The sequence below is a fragment of the Asparagus officinalis genome, chromosome 1 (genome assembly GCF_001876935.1).
Source record: "Asparagus officinalis chromosome 1, Aspof.V1, whole genome shotgun sequence".
Classification (NCBI taxonomy): domain Eukaryota; kingdom Viridiplantae; phylum Streptophyta; class Magnoliopsida; order Asparagales; family Asparagaceae; genus Asparagus; species Asparagus officinalis.
The window spans coordinates 120522238-120538587 of record NC_033794.1 but is presented as its reverse complement, the minus strand read 5'-3'; the positions used below and the strand labels follow the sequence as shown (position 1 = coordinate 120538587).

The 16350-nt window shown below is 36.8% G+C and overlaps 1 protein-coding gene across 2 annotated transcripts in view; it reads right to left on the bottom strand.

The window, feature by feature from the left end:
- LOC109829210 (probable aminotransferase TAT2) overlaps nucleotides 1–4217 on the bottom strand; it is a 5903-nt gene extending 1686 nt beyond the window's left edge. Inside the window, exons 1-4 of one of the 2 annotated variants that reach the window (XM_020396367.1) lie at nucleotides 3916–4217; nucleotides 2428–2767; nucleotides 2125–2343; nucleotides 894–953 (exon numbers count right to left, since the gene is read on the bottom strand). In XM_020396367.1, coding sequence (XP_020251956.1) covers nucleotides 894–953; nucleotides 2125–2343; nucleotides 2428–2767; nucleotides 3916–4187 — 891 coding nt within the window. In that variant the 5' untranslated portion in view covers nucleotides 4188–4217. Of the gene's footprint in view, nucleotides 1–893; nucleotides 954–2124; nucleotides 2344–2427; nucleotides 2768–3009; nucleotides 3147–3915 lie in introns of those variants that run through there. The other variant, XM_020396368.1, reaches the window with a different exon arrangement.

The window sequence follows — 16350 nt, the reverse complement described above, 5'->3', positions numbered from 1 at the left end:
TTTAATAGGGAGAAAAAAAAGAGAATGAGGTAGAACCTCTATTAAATTATTTACTAATGGTTAGATTAAACATTTAAAAAACTCTAAATTATTTCAACAGAATATCCCAATAGATTTTATTAGTTAATATTAAAGGATGGAAACAATCCAGAGGACAAAAAAGAAGCAATTGTAATGATTTGGGGAGCGTTAAAAATACATATGGAAACACCCTGTGGATCCACTCACTGCATGCCTGCTTATAGTAAATTCTTCCAGTATTCTGTGTGTTGGTTGTAGGTCGTGTGTTTTTTTTCTTTTTCTCTTTTGTGTGTGTGTGTGTGGGGGGGGGGGGAAGGGGATGGACAAAAAGCTTTAAGAAAAATGACTTTACTTTTGAGTAGTCAACTTGGGTGGGTGAGGTCAAATGTTTGAAAATATATAGGCGTCGGAAGCATTTCTCTCCTATTCTGGAAGCATCTTTCCTCTATTTTTATTCAGGTTCCTATGCACATGCATATGTGTGTTTGTGCCTAGCATGAAACTACTAAATGCCATGAAAAGCTTCATTTTAAACATGGTAGAAAAATGGTTATCCTCACAGAAACTACAACTAGAGATGCCATGGGCTCATAAGAACACCTACATGTGCATTGGCAGTATCTCGTTAGTTAAGGAACATGAGCAAGTGTCAAGTTACAACTGTACTGTGAAGTAATGCATTTCAGCATACAGACATGCAGGTCTTATTTTCTGAACTCATGGAATACTAACCTACTGTGAAGTAATGCATTTCAGCATACAGACATGCAGGTCTTATTTTCTGAACTCATGGAATACTAACCTGGATAAATGTTGTAGGAGATACTGTACAGACATGCAGGTCTTATTTTCTGAACTCATGGAATACTAACCTGGATAAATGTTGTAGGAGATACTGTGATGTTGAGGAAGTTTTCAATGCTCTCGGCAATCTGAAGGAAAGAAAAAGGCAAATCATCACCATCCTCAATCGGATTGCAAAATTCAGAATTGAGACGTAATTTGTTGAGAATTATAATCAAAACAATATTTGAAGGTATGCAAACATAATACAGTATGTGATCTCAGGTCAAGCATCATATTTCACCTTGCATAGATTAATGTGCTGTCAGTGAGCAATTAAGCAATGCTTCTAGAGGTAGAAATTAATATATGGCCAGAAGCCTGAAAAAGCATTTGTACAAAGAAAACTAGAACAATGGTTTCATCTCTTCACTCTCTTTTGTAATTCTTCAATGTGCCTGATTTGGTTTATTTTATACATTCCAACCTCTTTTAATGTTATGCAGGAGATACACCCAAATGATTAGGGCGATGCTCTCGGAGACTTGATTTTGTCCTAGCCCAAAAGGAAAAACTTCACCATTATCAGAGTCAACAGAATCGTTTCCACTTTTACATAATAACCACTGACAGCAAGCAGTACATCGAAGTACTTTGTCTCCAGCTTGATCAACTACTTTTTTTAGTTTGTATAACAAACCTATGGAGAAGAATTATATTGCAATCAGGTGTGATTATTCCTTTTATTCATTTTCTTTCAATTGTTCTTTGATTTTTTCAGAGTGGTCTTTCATCTTTTCAAAATGTTTTTATTGTTAAATTTGTGTTCATGTTTTTTCCTTGTTTATGTTGTGAGGTTCTTTAATGCTATTATTTGATTACTCTATACCTGCATCCTTCTCCTATGATACATTATTCCGCTCATATAAATACAGTTGTCCTAAGAATTTGTGATCGGACTGTTCTCTCAAACTACCTCTTTTAGTATAATTAGGACCTTTTATTATAGAATATTAATTAGTAAAAACTGTCGGTTAATGAGGTGATGTATCACTAATCTCATCTTATAAAAATGTTTTATCTTATCCTCATAAAGTAATTAAATGAATTCTTTCAGGCTTACGGTAAAACATATCTTCCAAGTTCCAAATCATTCATTGAGAATGCAAATGAGTGTATGTATACATGACAGTATAAAATGTATAAAACCTCTACAAGAAACTGCGACAGTAATTTGTAGAACTAGATAAACATTGTTAAAACTATAGTAGTTTGAAAGAACCAAATACATAAGGTACAAACATGAAGAGTGTTAATCACCTTAGTTTCCTTAAGAATACCGTTGGGGTCATTTCTCACCATCCAACCAAGTCGCCAACCAGGAACAACCAATCTCTTTGATATAGACCCTAGGGTAATGACAGGGGCAATCGCCCCAAATACTCCCATTGGCACAAACGGATTGCTCCCAAATGCCAAGTGATCGTACACTTCGTCTGCTATTACCATTATGCCAAGCTTCTTCGCAGTCTCGGCAATCTAAAGATTACAAAAGGAATCAAATTTATAATAGAAAACTCTAAACTCTTAACCCTTTTAAAAAAAAAATCAATTTCAACGCACCTTTTTCAAATGCGGATAACTTAACACATTTCCACAAGGGTTTCCGGGGTTGATTATGACCATTGCAACAGTATTTTCATCTGCAAGAGCGTATACATTATCAAGATCAACCTCCCAGCCTCTTTCTGGAACGAGGTTGAAGTGTCGGACCTCTAGTTTGCTTAAAGCAGCCCGTGCTTCATAATATGGGTAGCCGGGCCTCGGCAAGAGGATATTTGCACCAGGACGGGCAAGAACTGATAGAAGGATCTCAATTGCTTGGGAGCAACCAATAGTAGCATACACATCATCAGGAGATAGCTTGTACGGAAGATCCTTGTTGAGGTACTCAGCAATTGCACTGCAGTGTGATGCATGCCGAGGAAAATTAAGAACGGATTTTGATCTCTATTAAGGTATAAATCTTAATAAGCTGTATAAATATGGGGTATTATCCTCTTCTTCATAATCAATGAGAATATACACAAATTCTGCTCTCTTTCTTTTATTTTAAAAAATGATAATAAGAATGTATTTGTTACAAGAACAAGAAAGCAACGCGATTTCGTTTTTTGCATCAATTTTAGGTGATGAAGTAGATACAGGATCATGAGATGATGCAGAAGAACAGCAACATTGGCGACAACAAGAACAGTCTCAATCGAAGACAGCAATTGCAAATATTGATGGGATGGGAAAAGAGGGGACCGAGGGTGAAAGGGGAGAGCAAGGACACAATTTTGCACAAAGTTTAGAAAATTTCCCTAAATATTAAACTGAATCTAAAGTTAACGTTCTTTCAACTTATTGAGGCTCCTTTCATAATTTTTTTTTAAAAAAAAAGGGGATTTTGACACTGTTCCGCTCGAAATCAATCAATGCAGAAACTAAAACAAACTATTTGTTAATACCTCTCGAGTACTAAGCGAAACAACCCAAGTTCAATTGCTTGAGGTACGAAAGCAATCGAACTTTGAGGGGTGGCCGTGGCCCAGAGAGATCACCGGTTTCCCGCCATCCTTTTCGATTAGCCGCCCTCGCTCGACGGAGCGCTGATGCGACGGACTTGGGTACCCAAAAGTTTATAATATTTGTAACCTTGATGCTCTTAGTATTTTTTTCTTTTTCCGATACTTTTATATCCCAAAGGTGTACACCTCAAAGTCTTTTTTCCCAATATCCGAAGTCTACACATTTTAACTTTCATACGCCAAAGTGTCAAAACAAAACTTTTTGTAATTCAACCTCACTCCTGATTACAGCTCTAATATTTTGAACTAAACCAAACTATTAGAAGAAGAGAAATTTACAAGTTAAGATTTGGATATTTCCCCTTGAAGAGAAACTACAAGAAAGAGAAGTGCGGGCCCCCTTGACGAGTCATCAGTTTTAATAAAAAACTAAAGAGAAAGAACCCCATAATTTTCTCTATTGCAGTATAAAAATAATAATAGGAATAGTAGTGTAGTCATCACTACTCTAATTGAAAGGGTACGATTAGATACCGACCTTCTTGCACAAGGCATGCCCGCACTGAAAGCATACCCATTGTACTTAGCTGATCGAACAGCGGAAACAATAGCATCCTCCGCCCTCTCCGATATCCTGAAGCATGAAAACTTTGACGGATCTCCATTGCCTAAAGCAATGATCGGCTTTCCATTGCTGTTGTCGACATTCTCCATCACCTTGTTGACCACTGCACGAACAGCGAGGTTTCCCGCGGTAAACGAGCTCTTCTGCCGGAATTGCCATTTCGTCTGGCCTCTTTCACACTCCATTGAATGCCTTCAAATTGTTGCGGAAGCAAGTGAATGTGCGTTTCACTGTTCGTGTTGTGGGTTGGGTGCTTGGTTGGGGTTTACCTTTTATATTACGTACATTCGCGCGCTTGGAAAAATATATAAAATGAAAGTCTTGAAGCGTCAGCAAAAAAAATTGGCAGAGTGTGAGCAGAGGGGGGATGAAGGAGAGAATCGTGCCGCTTATTGAGGTTGGTGGAGGATGAAGGAGAGAATCTTGCCGTTTCTTGAGTTCTGCTTATTATACATATTCATGCTTGGAAACGAAAATAAGTCCCGTTGCTTTATATATATAAACGGATAACGTACGTATATGTTGGGCTGCACATATTAGGTGCTAATTTGTTCCCGCCACCTCAACTTGTTTGTTCTTTCCCCCAACCAAACCGCATAACTAGCAAAAAATAAAAGAAAACAATGCTCTATACATGTGCGGATCCAAGGAGTCTGACCACTCTACTATAGTTTATCTAAATATTAATGACATCAATATCAATTGTAAGCGTTTATTTTGAGTAATATTCAAGTAGCGTGAGAAAGGAATGGTATAGGGACTAATACTAAACTAGCATATCGGCACATGCACACATAACATTAAATTTTTATTTAAAAAATTCCCCGCCTTACTAATTGTAAGCTGTCTAAAAATCACAACAGATAGCTTATCCCTATCAAACATCAACAATGGAGGTTACAATTTGACGACTTCCAGAAGGCTACAATTTGAAGACTTTCACGTAGATCGATGAATGTTACAAATCAACGACATTCACAACAACCAATGAAAGCTCTGATCAATGGTCTTCACAACCAATAATGAGAGTTGCAATCTGATAACTCTCACATTTTAAAGAGCTAAAGCGAAGATTACTAAACAACGATCGTCGTAACGCTCTGACAGAAGATATTACAAGCCAACGATCTCTTCAATCCAAGACGCAGGACTCATCCCTGCATCCCAAAGGTGAAGCGCAAGTGGCCTAATTCCAGAGTCAAAGCTATGCAAACACAGCCTCTAAATGCTGCAAAACGCAGCTTCCATTCGCTGTCAAACGCAACTCCTAAATGCTGCAAAACGCAGCTTCCATTCTCTTCCAAACGCAGCTCCTAAATGCTGCAAAACGCAGCTTCCATTCGCTGCCAAACGCAGGTCCTAAATGCTGCAAAACGCAGCTTCCAACCGCTGCCAACACAGGTTCTAACAGCTGCCAACGCAGGTTCCATCTGCTGCCCAACGCAACTTGCAAACACTGCGTTCAAATGCTGATTTCATTCCAGAATGCAAGACCCACGTTTGACTCGTTCAAACACGAGTTGAACGGTTCCAGAAACCGTTTTCTCCCCATGATCTGAGGGATTTCTGCCCCCACTTATGAGCGGATTAAAGAGGCGGTTACACCCCATTCAACCCTACTTAGGATCGGATTAAGGAGGCGGTTACACCCCATTCAGCCCCACTTAGGAGTGAATTAAGGGGGCGGTTATACCCCTTAATCCCCTATAAACACTAGTGGAAAACCAGGTATCCTTGACAGGGAATCCCGTCAAGAATGCCTTATTTCCCATCGGCGATATATATCCTTGACCGTAAGCCATCAAGGATAAGCCGTCAGCAATAGTCCCGTCAGAAAAGAATTATTACTGACGGGAAGCCGTCAGTAATGTATTTTACTGACGATAATACGTTGACGGTGGAAGTGGTCGGCGATAATGAGACATCGCTGACGGCAATCCCGTCAGTGATATTTTACACATCGCTGACGGGTTAGCCGTCAGCGATCTTTATTGTTGACGACAAATCGTCAGCAACGAACTTAACATCACTGACGGCATGCCGTCGGCGATGTATCGCTGAGCGCTAGCCGTCGCGATAATTTACTACGGCTGACGGTTTTTGCCATCAGCGATTAACATCACCGACGGCGTGCCGTCAGCGATGTTATTACCATCACTGACGGAAAAACCGTCAGCTTTGAACGTCGCTGACGGTTTACCCGTCAGCGATGCTTATCATCAGCTAAAAAAAATATTGCTGATTACACAATCAATTCCCTGTACATACAAATCTGCAAACAAATTTCACAAACATTCAAGTTTCATAAATATTCACAAACATTCCAAATTTCACAAACATCTCACATCCATTCAAGTTTCACAAATATTCAAAATATGTACAATCCAAATTTTACAAATATCTCGCAACCGAATAATTTTCACAAACATTCGAAATACGTACAAAACAAATTTCACAAACATTTCGCATCCATTCAATTTTCACAATACGTTCTAAATCTACAAAAATTTCCACAACAAACTATACAAGCATATATCTCTAATATAAAGATGTCTAATATACAAACACGAGTTTAGGATATAACTCACTAAGATAGATCATCCGTCCTATCCATGTTATCGTCCGCGTTGCCACTGGCGGCTCCACCCCTACGACTCGTGCTCCCAATAGCATCATCTCCACTCTAACAACAAAATAATTTAAATTTAGAATCAAATATATTGTGTGTAATCATGTTTTACATATATAATATGTATACTTGTCTGCTACTCTCTTCACTACCAGTAAATACCTTTTGAGAGGCCAAAAAGTTCATAATCTAGCTTTGCACCCGAGTAGGAACCCGCCTTCTACAAGATTTCATTATTTGCCGGGAAACCATCGCAAAAGTAGCAGTAGGGTGGATCACTTGCATAAGCTCCTCTTAAATATCCTCCCACATCTCCTCGGGAATCTGACCATCTAATAGATTCATCATAGAGGAAACAAGCTGCATCGCCTGCTGAGTGCAATCCTCCTGCGGCATGTAAGAGGGCCCCGAGGGCATCGTCAATGGCATTGAAATCGGCGGAGGCTGGAATGGGGTACACACCCTCTGAGCTCCAACTCTCATCCACCTGGTCTTCCCCTTTTTGGGAAGTCCACAAACTAAATGGCTCACATTATAATTCTGCTCTCTAGTCAGGGGCTCCTGGCTCTGTGCAACAACCTCAACATATGTGTTTTCCAGAGCTTCCTAAAAGACAAAACAATGAATTTAAGAGCTAAGATATTAGAAGTTCAGTATAAAAAAGAACAGGCTAATAAGAGCTAAGATATTAAGTAATATTAGAAGTTCAGTTAAAAAAATTGGATTATATTTGGAATGTATGTCATTTCAATTTTTTGGGACAGTCTGAAATGAAAAGAAGAGTGCAAACAGTAAATTCCCAACAAAAGAACAGGCTAATAAGAGCTAAGATAATTAAATAATTTCAAGTAATAATTAATGTTGAATTAGATAACCTGCATCTGTATGATATTAAGCTGCACAGTAAGAATGCTTATGATTATGCCAAGGTTTTTTAATGTCATATGCACGAGGTTTGTTACTGTCATTATTTATTGATATTATTTGTAGTTACCATTTTTCTTGCAGTACTTGCCTTCGTCTACCATTTCATGGGGGCAACAAATAGGATACCAAAGCTTGCATAACCATTAAATAGATGGAAAGTTTGACTGCACTTTCTAATCGATACGTGGAGCGATCATATTAGTGAAGTTGATCTAACATTTCAGAGAGGGTTCAAGTGTAGGAAGCATGTATGGTTCAAAATCTCAGTCAGCTACTTGTAAACCTCCAATTTGATTGAAGTTATTCTCTACATGCGTGCATTACAGGGTACTGTCAAATAATAGGAATGATCATCAAACTTCTAGCTATGTGGAGCACAGTTTCTATTACATCTTTCCAATTTTGTAATGGAACAAAAAATACTAGTTAACCATCACGTTGCCTTGCTCATGGTCATTCATGTATTTCTCAGAAATATTGAGTTATTGGTGCATGGACACTTCTGTTGAAGCCGTGTCATAATATACATGTGCATATCGTGTGTATTTTCTAGAAGTCATTGCATGTCCGCATGTTGTGTACAACATATATAGGACAATTATGTATCTTATTAGTGGACATGTCATTGCATGTCCGCATGTTGTGTACAACATATATAGGACAATTATGTATCTTATTAGTGGACATGTCCTCATGATCATAACTATGACCTACTAGCTTCAAACAATATTGGATCCCAATTGGAGCTCAGATATATACATAAGCTATTCACAGAGTGCATTAGCATTGTCTCAATATTACCACCTCTGAAATGAGAAGAAGAGTGCAAACAGTAAATTTCCAATAAAAGAACAGGCTAATAAGAGCTAAGATAATTAAATAATTTCAAGTAATAATTAATGTTGAATTAGATAACCTGCATCTGTATGATATTAAGCTGCACAGTAAGAATGCTTATGATTATGCCAAGGTTTTTTAATGTCATATGCACGAGGTTTGTTACTGTCATTATTTATTGATATTATTTGTAGTTACCATTTTTCTTGCAGTACTTGCCTTCGTCTACCATTTCATGGGGGCAACAAATAGGATACCAGAGCTTGCATAACCATTAAATAGATGAAAAGTTTGACTGTACTTTCTAATCGATACGCGGAGCGATCATATTAGTGAAGTTGATCTAACATTTCAGAGCGGGTTCAAGTGTAGGAAGCATGTATGGTTCAAAATCTCAGTCAGCTACTTGTAAACCTCCAATTTGATTGAAGTTATTCTCTACATGTGTGCATTACAGGGTACTGTCAAATAATAGGAATGATCATCAAACTTCTAGCTATGTGGAGCACAGTTTCTATTACATCTTTCCAATTTTGTAATGGAACAAAAAATACTAGTTAACCATCACGTTGCCTTGCTCATGGTCATTCATGTATTTCTCAGAAATATTGAGTTATTGGTGCATGGACACTTCTGTTGAAGCCGTGTCATAATATACATGTGCATATCGTGTGTATTTTCTATAAGTCATTGCATGTCCGCATGTTGTGTACAACATATATAGGACAATTATGTATCTTATTAGTGGACATGTCCTCATGATCATAACTATGACCTACTAGCTTCAGACAATCTTGGATCCCAATTGGAGCTCAGATATATACATAAGCTATTCACAGAGTGCATTAGCATTGTCTTAATATTACCACCTCTGAAATGAGAAGAAGAGTGCGAACAATAAATTCCCAACAAAAGAACAGGCTAATAAGAGCTAAGATAATTCAATAATTTCAAGTAATAATTAATGTTGAATTAGATAACCTGCATTTTCTTGGCCAATTCTAGTTTTTGTTTCTTATTCTCATCGTCATCGTACCCCTTCTTAAACTGAACCATCGTCCTTCTATGCAGTTCTGACAGCGGGATAAAGGGAGCGTTCTGAGATTTAAAAAATTATTTATTAGTTTTATTTATCAAATATTCTAGGAAGCGGAGAGAATATATATAGAAGATTAAAAGACTTTATACCGTTGTCCTACAAAATTGATCCTCAATCTGGGCAAATAAAGTAGTCCCCGTATGATGATCATAATCTTTCTTCTATCGATTTAGTTGATTTCTCTGACATTTTTTCTTCAATATGAACAAAGAATTTTAGTACAAGCTATAATACACAATGAAATATATCACTAGTTTTAGATAAATAACTTGAATCTAATTAACTACTATACATATTTACCTGGTGCTCCTCTTGGCCCCACAATACTATAAGTGCGGCTAAATGCTCAGGCTCAACCCTCTTATCTCGCTTGTATATCCTCTCCCAGTTGTGACTGAAACAATCATAGCATTTCTTCTTTATCTCATGTCTCCACTCCCGAAGAGAATGCTTAAACTTTCCCATGTATCCAAATAAAAATTCCACCCTATGGGATTGTCTTCGATGTTGAAATATCTCTAAATATTAACATATAGTTAAGAATGGACAATTGACAGAATTGTAAAATAATTGATCTAAATAGAGTAATTTACCCAACAATCTCGATATATACTCTCCAGGACATGAAAGGGCTGCTCCTCAGCCTCATAATAAGTATTCACATTATCACTCCTCCGTATCAAGCATCCAAGATGTGAGCTAAAGTTATTATCCCATTGCCCAGTTGGAATCCTATTATGTCCCCATCTTACAATTGCACGAAAACCATCCGTTGGTAATTTTTTTTAAAAGTCACTTCCCTAGCGTCCTTTTTTCTTAAAAAGTTTTTCTCCTGCAACAAATAAAAAAATAATAAATATATCAACAGTATTATTTAATCAATCTTAAGCTCTTAGAATTTAATTTATTATTATCAAATACTCGAAAATTTTTGATCAAACTCACCAAACCTTTGTCTGATTTCATTTTTGCATCAGATAAGATCTTATCAATCTGTGGCCCCCATTCATCCAATCGTTTTTTTGGCAAGCATGTATTTTTCTGTCTGCTTGAGTCTGTACCCCTCTACACATGCTGGCAAAGGCCCGCGCTCAATCCCGGGAATATATGCTCGAAGTAGCACTGGAGGATCTGCATATAATGGTACGGGAGTCGGCTCTTCCTCGCCCTCACCTAAAAAATAAAACAAATAAATTATCATTATCATTGTGCATATATCATGAATAAAAAATACTTAAGTTAAACTAAGTTATACCAAACATCTCTGCTGAACTCGGTGGCTCTTCCTCGGTGGATTGGTCTTGACTGGGGTTGGCTTCGAATAACCTCCTATTTATGTTTTTAGACATCTACAAGTTGAATAAACATAGGAATTAATATAGTATAGATGGAATTTGGCTTGGCAAAAATAAAAACAAGATATATTACTATGTTACAAAAATTTTCATTTCACATCAAGTTTGTAGGCATCTCTGCAAGATGAATATACAAAATAAGATATTACATATTTATATACAATTTATATTGTCCAAAAGCTGAATATACAATTTACAAACTAAAAAAAAGTTATATGAAGACCCGATTACAAATACTTGTTGTTTAGCTCCTATTAATGTATGTGATAATATTTGGAATGTTTATCCGAGTTGTTGAAGCATCCATATCAAACACTACGTTTTGTGGGTACGAGAATTCATCGATCGCCGCATTTGGCTCATTGAAGTTGTTTATATAGCTCTCGTCATCATCTTCATTGGTAGAAGGTTGAATATAAGCCCTAGAATCCTTGTATAAGACAACCCACTCGTCTTTAACCGTAGGATCTTTCACATAGAAACATTGTCCCACCTGAGATGCAAACATGAATTTTTCATCACTATTAATTTCTTTATCGAGATTGACAATTGTAAATCCAAAGGGTTCCAAAGGGATCATTTTGAGGCTTTGCAAAACACCAACGAATCATGAACATCATGTATTTATGTTCATTTGGACCACCATAGCCTTAGAATATCTCCACCACATCTTCCAACCTTCAATAATATGTTATATTATTTTCAACTGGATTCTGATCTCTTCTGTTTGAGAAACATTCCCGCGAGAAGGTAGCCATGACACCACTATTCTGGGTGACCTTCGTATCATCAACCTCCATTGTGTGAAATTTATAACCGTTAACACGATACCCACCATATTGATTTACGGCATAGTAAGGCCGCTTTGTGTGAACCTTTACTTCTTCTGATATTTGATTATTAAGGACAAGTTGTTCCTTGATCTAAATATGAAAAATAAGAAAACTATTAAATCAATAATTTCTAAGTTTTTTTTCAAAATAAAAATTAAAGATCGCTAAATTTAACAATACTTACTTCATTATTCAACCAAGCAGGGAATTCCTTCATATGCCTTTCTTTAATGTCATGTACAGCTGTACTTTCGGTAACTTCATTCTTAAGTTTTTCCTGATGTTGCCTATTAATGTGCATAAATTTATTTATTATTGTCAAAATAAAAATTAAAGATTAAATGGTATTCAAAACTCTTTTTAGATATTTTACCTCCGGTACTCCGAGAAAATTTCAAGATTATTTACTACATATGCATGCACTTGATCTAACAATATGTTAGAATAATTTTTGTTCAGCCCGCGAGGATAGAGAACTGTGTTATCCTTATTATCAACAAGTGATTGAAGTTCAGTTTGTTCCCCTCTCCTATAATGAGAGGCAAATAAGAGACACTCGGTTCTTACGTAACTTTCAGCTATTGAACCTTCTGGTCGAGCTCTGTTACGCAATTGACGCTTCATTGAACCCAAATATCTAAAAAATGATAATTAATCAGATATAGATGTAAAGATATTGACATTTAATAGATATAAATATTGATAGGTAACGATTAAAATTTTCTAAATACTAACATCTCTATTGGATACATCCAACGATAATGGACTGGTCCTGCTATTGCAGCCTCCTCCGCGAGATGTTGTGTAAGATGAACCATTATTGTGAAAAAAGTTGGAGGAAAGAGCATCTTCATTTCACACATTGTTTCTGAAATATTTTCTCCAAGTTTCTCAAAGTCACGAGCGTCTATAACTTTAGAACAAAGCTTTCTGAAAAATCCACAAAAATCAATAATAACTTTCACTGTTTTTTTATTCTGCATAGTACTACGTAGTGCCACAGGTAGCAATTGATGAAGAAGCACGTGATAATCATGAGTTTTAAGCCCTAATATATTCCTTTCTTGCACCTGGACATTGTTCGATATGTTTGCGGAGTAACCCTCTGGTAACTTTATTGATTTGAGGACTTGACAAAATGTTTGCATCTCAACTTTTGACATCATAATACGAGACGCATGCAACTCTAATCTGTCATTTCCAATAATTTTTGGCTGCAGATCCTCTCTAATATTCAATGCAGTTAGATCTTGACGAGCTCGTAGATCATCCTTTGATTTATTAGCATCTTGCAACAGTGTGGACAAAAGATTATCACAAATATTTTTTTCAATGTGCATAACGTCCAAGTTGTGACGTATTTTTAGCTCTTTCCAATAGGGGAGTTGAAAAAATGCTGAATTTTGTCCATCCTAAAGGTAATTTTACAACTTCAGCCCCATCACTCACCACTTGTGCTTGTCTCTTTCGTTTTGGTATCCTTTTGTTAATACGCAAGTTCCTTACTCCAAGTAAATCTTCTTTCGAATAGCGCTTCTTTCCAAACCTGATAGCATGGAACCTCTCAAGCAAATGTATAATCTGATCTCCACCTAATGGACGCGGAGCATCTCTCTTCTCAATAGTGCCATAAAAAAACTAGCACGTAGTCTGAAAGACTGCTTTGCATGAGTATCATATGCCATAACCCCTTCAGTCCAGAGTTGTTTTAACTCATCAATTAGCGGTTCTAAAAACACATCTATGTCATTGCCTGGTGTATGCTTGCCCGGTATCAATAATGAAAGTATCATATACGGTTGTTTTATGCAAAGCCAAGGCGGTAAGTTGTAAGGCGTTAATAGAACAGGCCATGTAGACCAACCGGAACTCATTATCCCAAATGGGTTGAATCCGTCGCTAGACAAACCTAGTCTAACATTCCTACACCTATTTGCAAACCAAGGAAAAGTTCTATCCACATGCTTCCACGCCTCTGCATCGGCTGAATGTCTGATTTTACCATCATCAATACTTTCTTCCATGTGCTACCTCATTTGCTTAGTAGTGTCTTTATTCATATACAACCGTTTTAGCCTTGGTATTAAGGGAAAATGACGAAGGACCTTTGTTGGAATCTTCTTTTGCTTAAGCATAGACCTTGCTGTCCCATGTGTTGAATAATTTTTACGTTGTACCCATCGTGATACTCCACAAATTGGACACTCCTGGAGATCTTTGTTATCCTTATAGTAGAGGATACAATCATTAGGGCATGCGTCGATTTTATTGTAATCAAGTCCTATAACGGAAACAATCTTCTTTGCGTTATCATAATTTTTTGGTATGCTCTCTTTTTCATTTGGAATGACTTTTCTCAGCAACACAAATAACATATTAAAATATTTATCTGTCATTCCGCTAAGAGACTTTATACGCAAAAGACGCAACATAAATGATAACCTGGTGAACTCGGTGCAACCCTCATACAGATTATTTTCATTGTCGTCTATTAATTTCATTATCCGCGCCAGCTCCTCATGATCAGTCACGCCTCCAGCATTTCCTGACTCGTCAGCATCCTCGGCATCTTCAGCTTGATCTATATTAGGAACTGTTAACATATCTGCAAGCATCGTATGTGTATCATCTATTCTCGTATCATCTATTCTCCCATCTGACGTACCGGTATCCGCCATCAGTTCGATTTCTTCAAGACATCCTTCCCCATGAAACGTCCAATATTTGTACTCCTCATGAAATCCTGATATTAAGTATTTCTGTAAATCACTTTTATCCACCAACGCCCTATTTTTACACCAATAGTAGGGACAATACACGACATCACTATTTAACTTCCGTGGGTCTGCCAAGGCGTACTATATGAATTGATTTATGACAATACACGACATCACTATTTAACTTCCGTGGGTCTGCCAAGGCGTACTATATGAATTGATTTATTCCATCTTTATATCGACTATCCCTCCATCTATGTCTGCCAAGGCGTACTATATGAATTGATTTATTCCATCTTTATATCGACTATCCCTCCATCTATCAATTCGAGGAATATCGATCCATGATTTGTCGGGAACTATCCTCATCTATATGATATTAAGTATAATTAGGTAATGTGAATTTTTATTAGTAACGCATTAAATTAACGATTTTGTGATATCAACTTTCTTCACGACATCAAGGAAATTCAAATTATAATAATCTCGGAGGGAAAATTACCAGAACATAAATTATGTGGGAGTAAAATCTAACGCTCGTATTTTCAATAAGAGACTTTAACGGCTGGCATAGGAAATGGACCTATCCTATTAGGAATATAGTAGTGCCTACAACTATCTTTATATACTTTATGCATTTTTATTTCTTAAAAATTTTGGCAGCACCTACCTGCTGTTCTCTGAGTACACTGTGCGGATGTTATAATGCGTATCAATCATCGATAATAGATCGATTATAGATTGATACGCAAAAAAACATACGCTTATTGTACACGGAGAACAATGCGGTACGTGTTATCGAAATTTTGTAGGAATAAAAATGCATAAAGTATACAAAGATAGACGATACACTAATGTATTCCTAACATGTACGAGAAGGGGAATCCTCCCCGGACAGATCTAATAATTATTGCATGTAGATCGTGCTCATAACATAAATCACGTTATTCTCTTTAGATGTAAAAAGTATTTTCACGTCCAACTAGAATTGCGTGAGTTTATATCAGAAGAGATTCACATCCAACAATATTAGACGGAAAACTAGGGGTAACGACTTCCGATTCATAAATCATGATATATATAGCAAAAAAATCACTGCGAGTTGAGCGGGGGCGGTGCCGCGATGAGCTCCGGCGAGAGATCGCTGCGAGTCTGAGAAACTAATTATATAGCATAATAAACGTTGGGCTATACATAATAAACGTAAATGTATATATAGCATTTATATAGATGTGTCACTTGATTTTCGAGAGAGTAAAATTAATTATCAAACTGGGGTAGCAAGGCTCTATCATGGTATATGATCAACGTGTAATAATAATCTTCTGAGAAACTAAAAAATAAAATTCACTTATATTTTTTTACAAACAGTACTAGTTAGTAATTAAATACTAAAGTACCCTCAGAAAATAAAATAAAATTTGACTTTAATGATTATGGACGTTTACACAAATTAACACATGCATTATATATTACCAACAGTATGCATGTATCCTTTTCATATAGTTGATGATGACCCAATAGTTCTTTTTTTTAGTTTAGTTTAGGATAAAATCCAAAAAATACTTGTTCTTACAACCTTGTGACAGATGATAAATGATAGACGAAAACTCTTACATTAATAGAAATTTTACCTAATTAATGGATTCTCGTATTTCTTGCAATATTTTCTTAAAGCAAACATGAAATTAAGCTTAACGACTGCTGAAATTTATAACAATTAAATAAATTTAAAATTCTAAATTTATCACATATCAGTAGAACCGACAAATTTTAAAAGATAAAAATCACATATGGTAATTCTTGCTAGAAAATAGTATGTCACCGCGAGCTACGAGCTACGAAGTGGAGACTGGGGTTCGGGGCCTCGGCGCGCGGGCAGTGGAGTCGGAGAGGAATAGCGGGAGGTGATGGCGAGGGCGAGGCCGGCCGCGCGGTACGTGTTATCGAA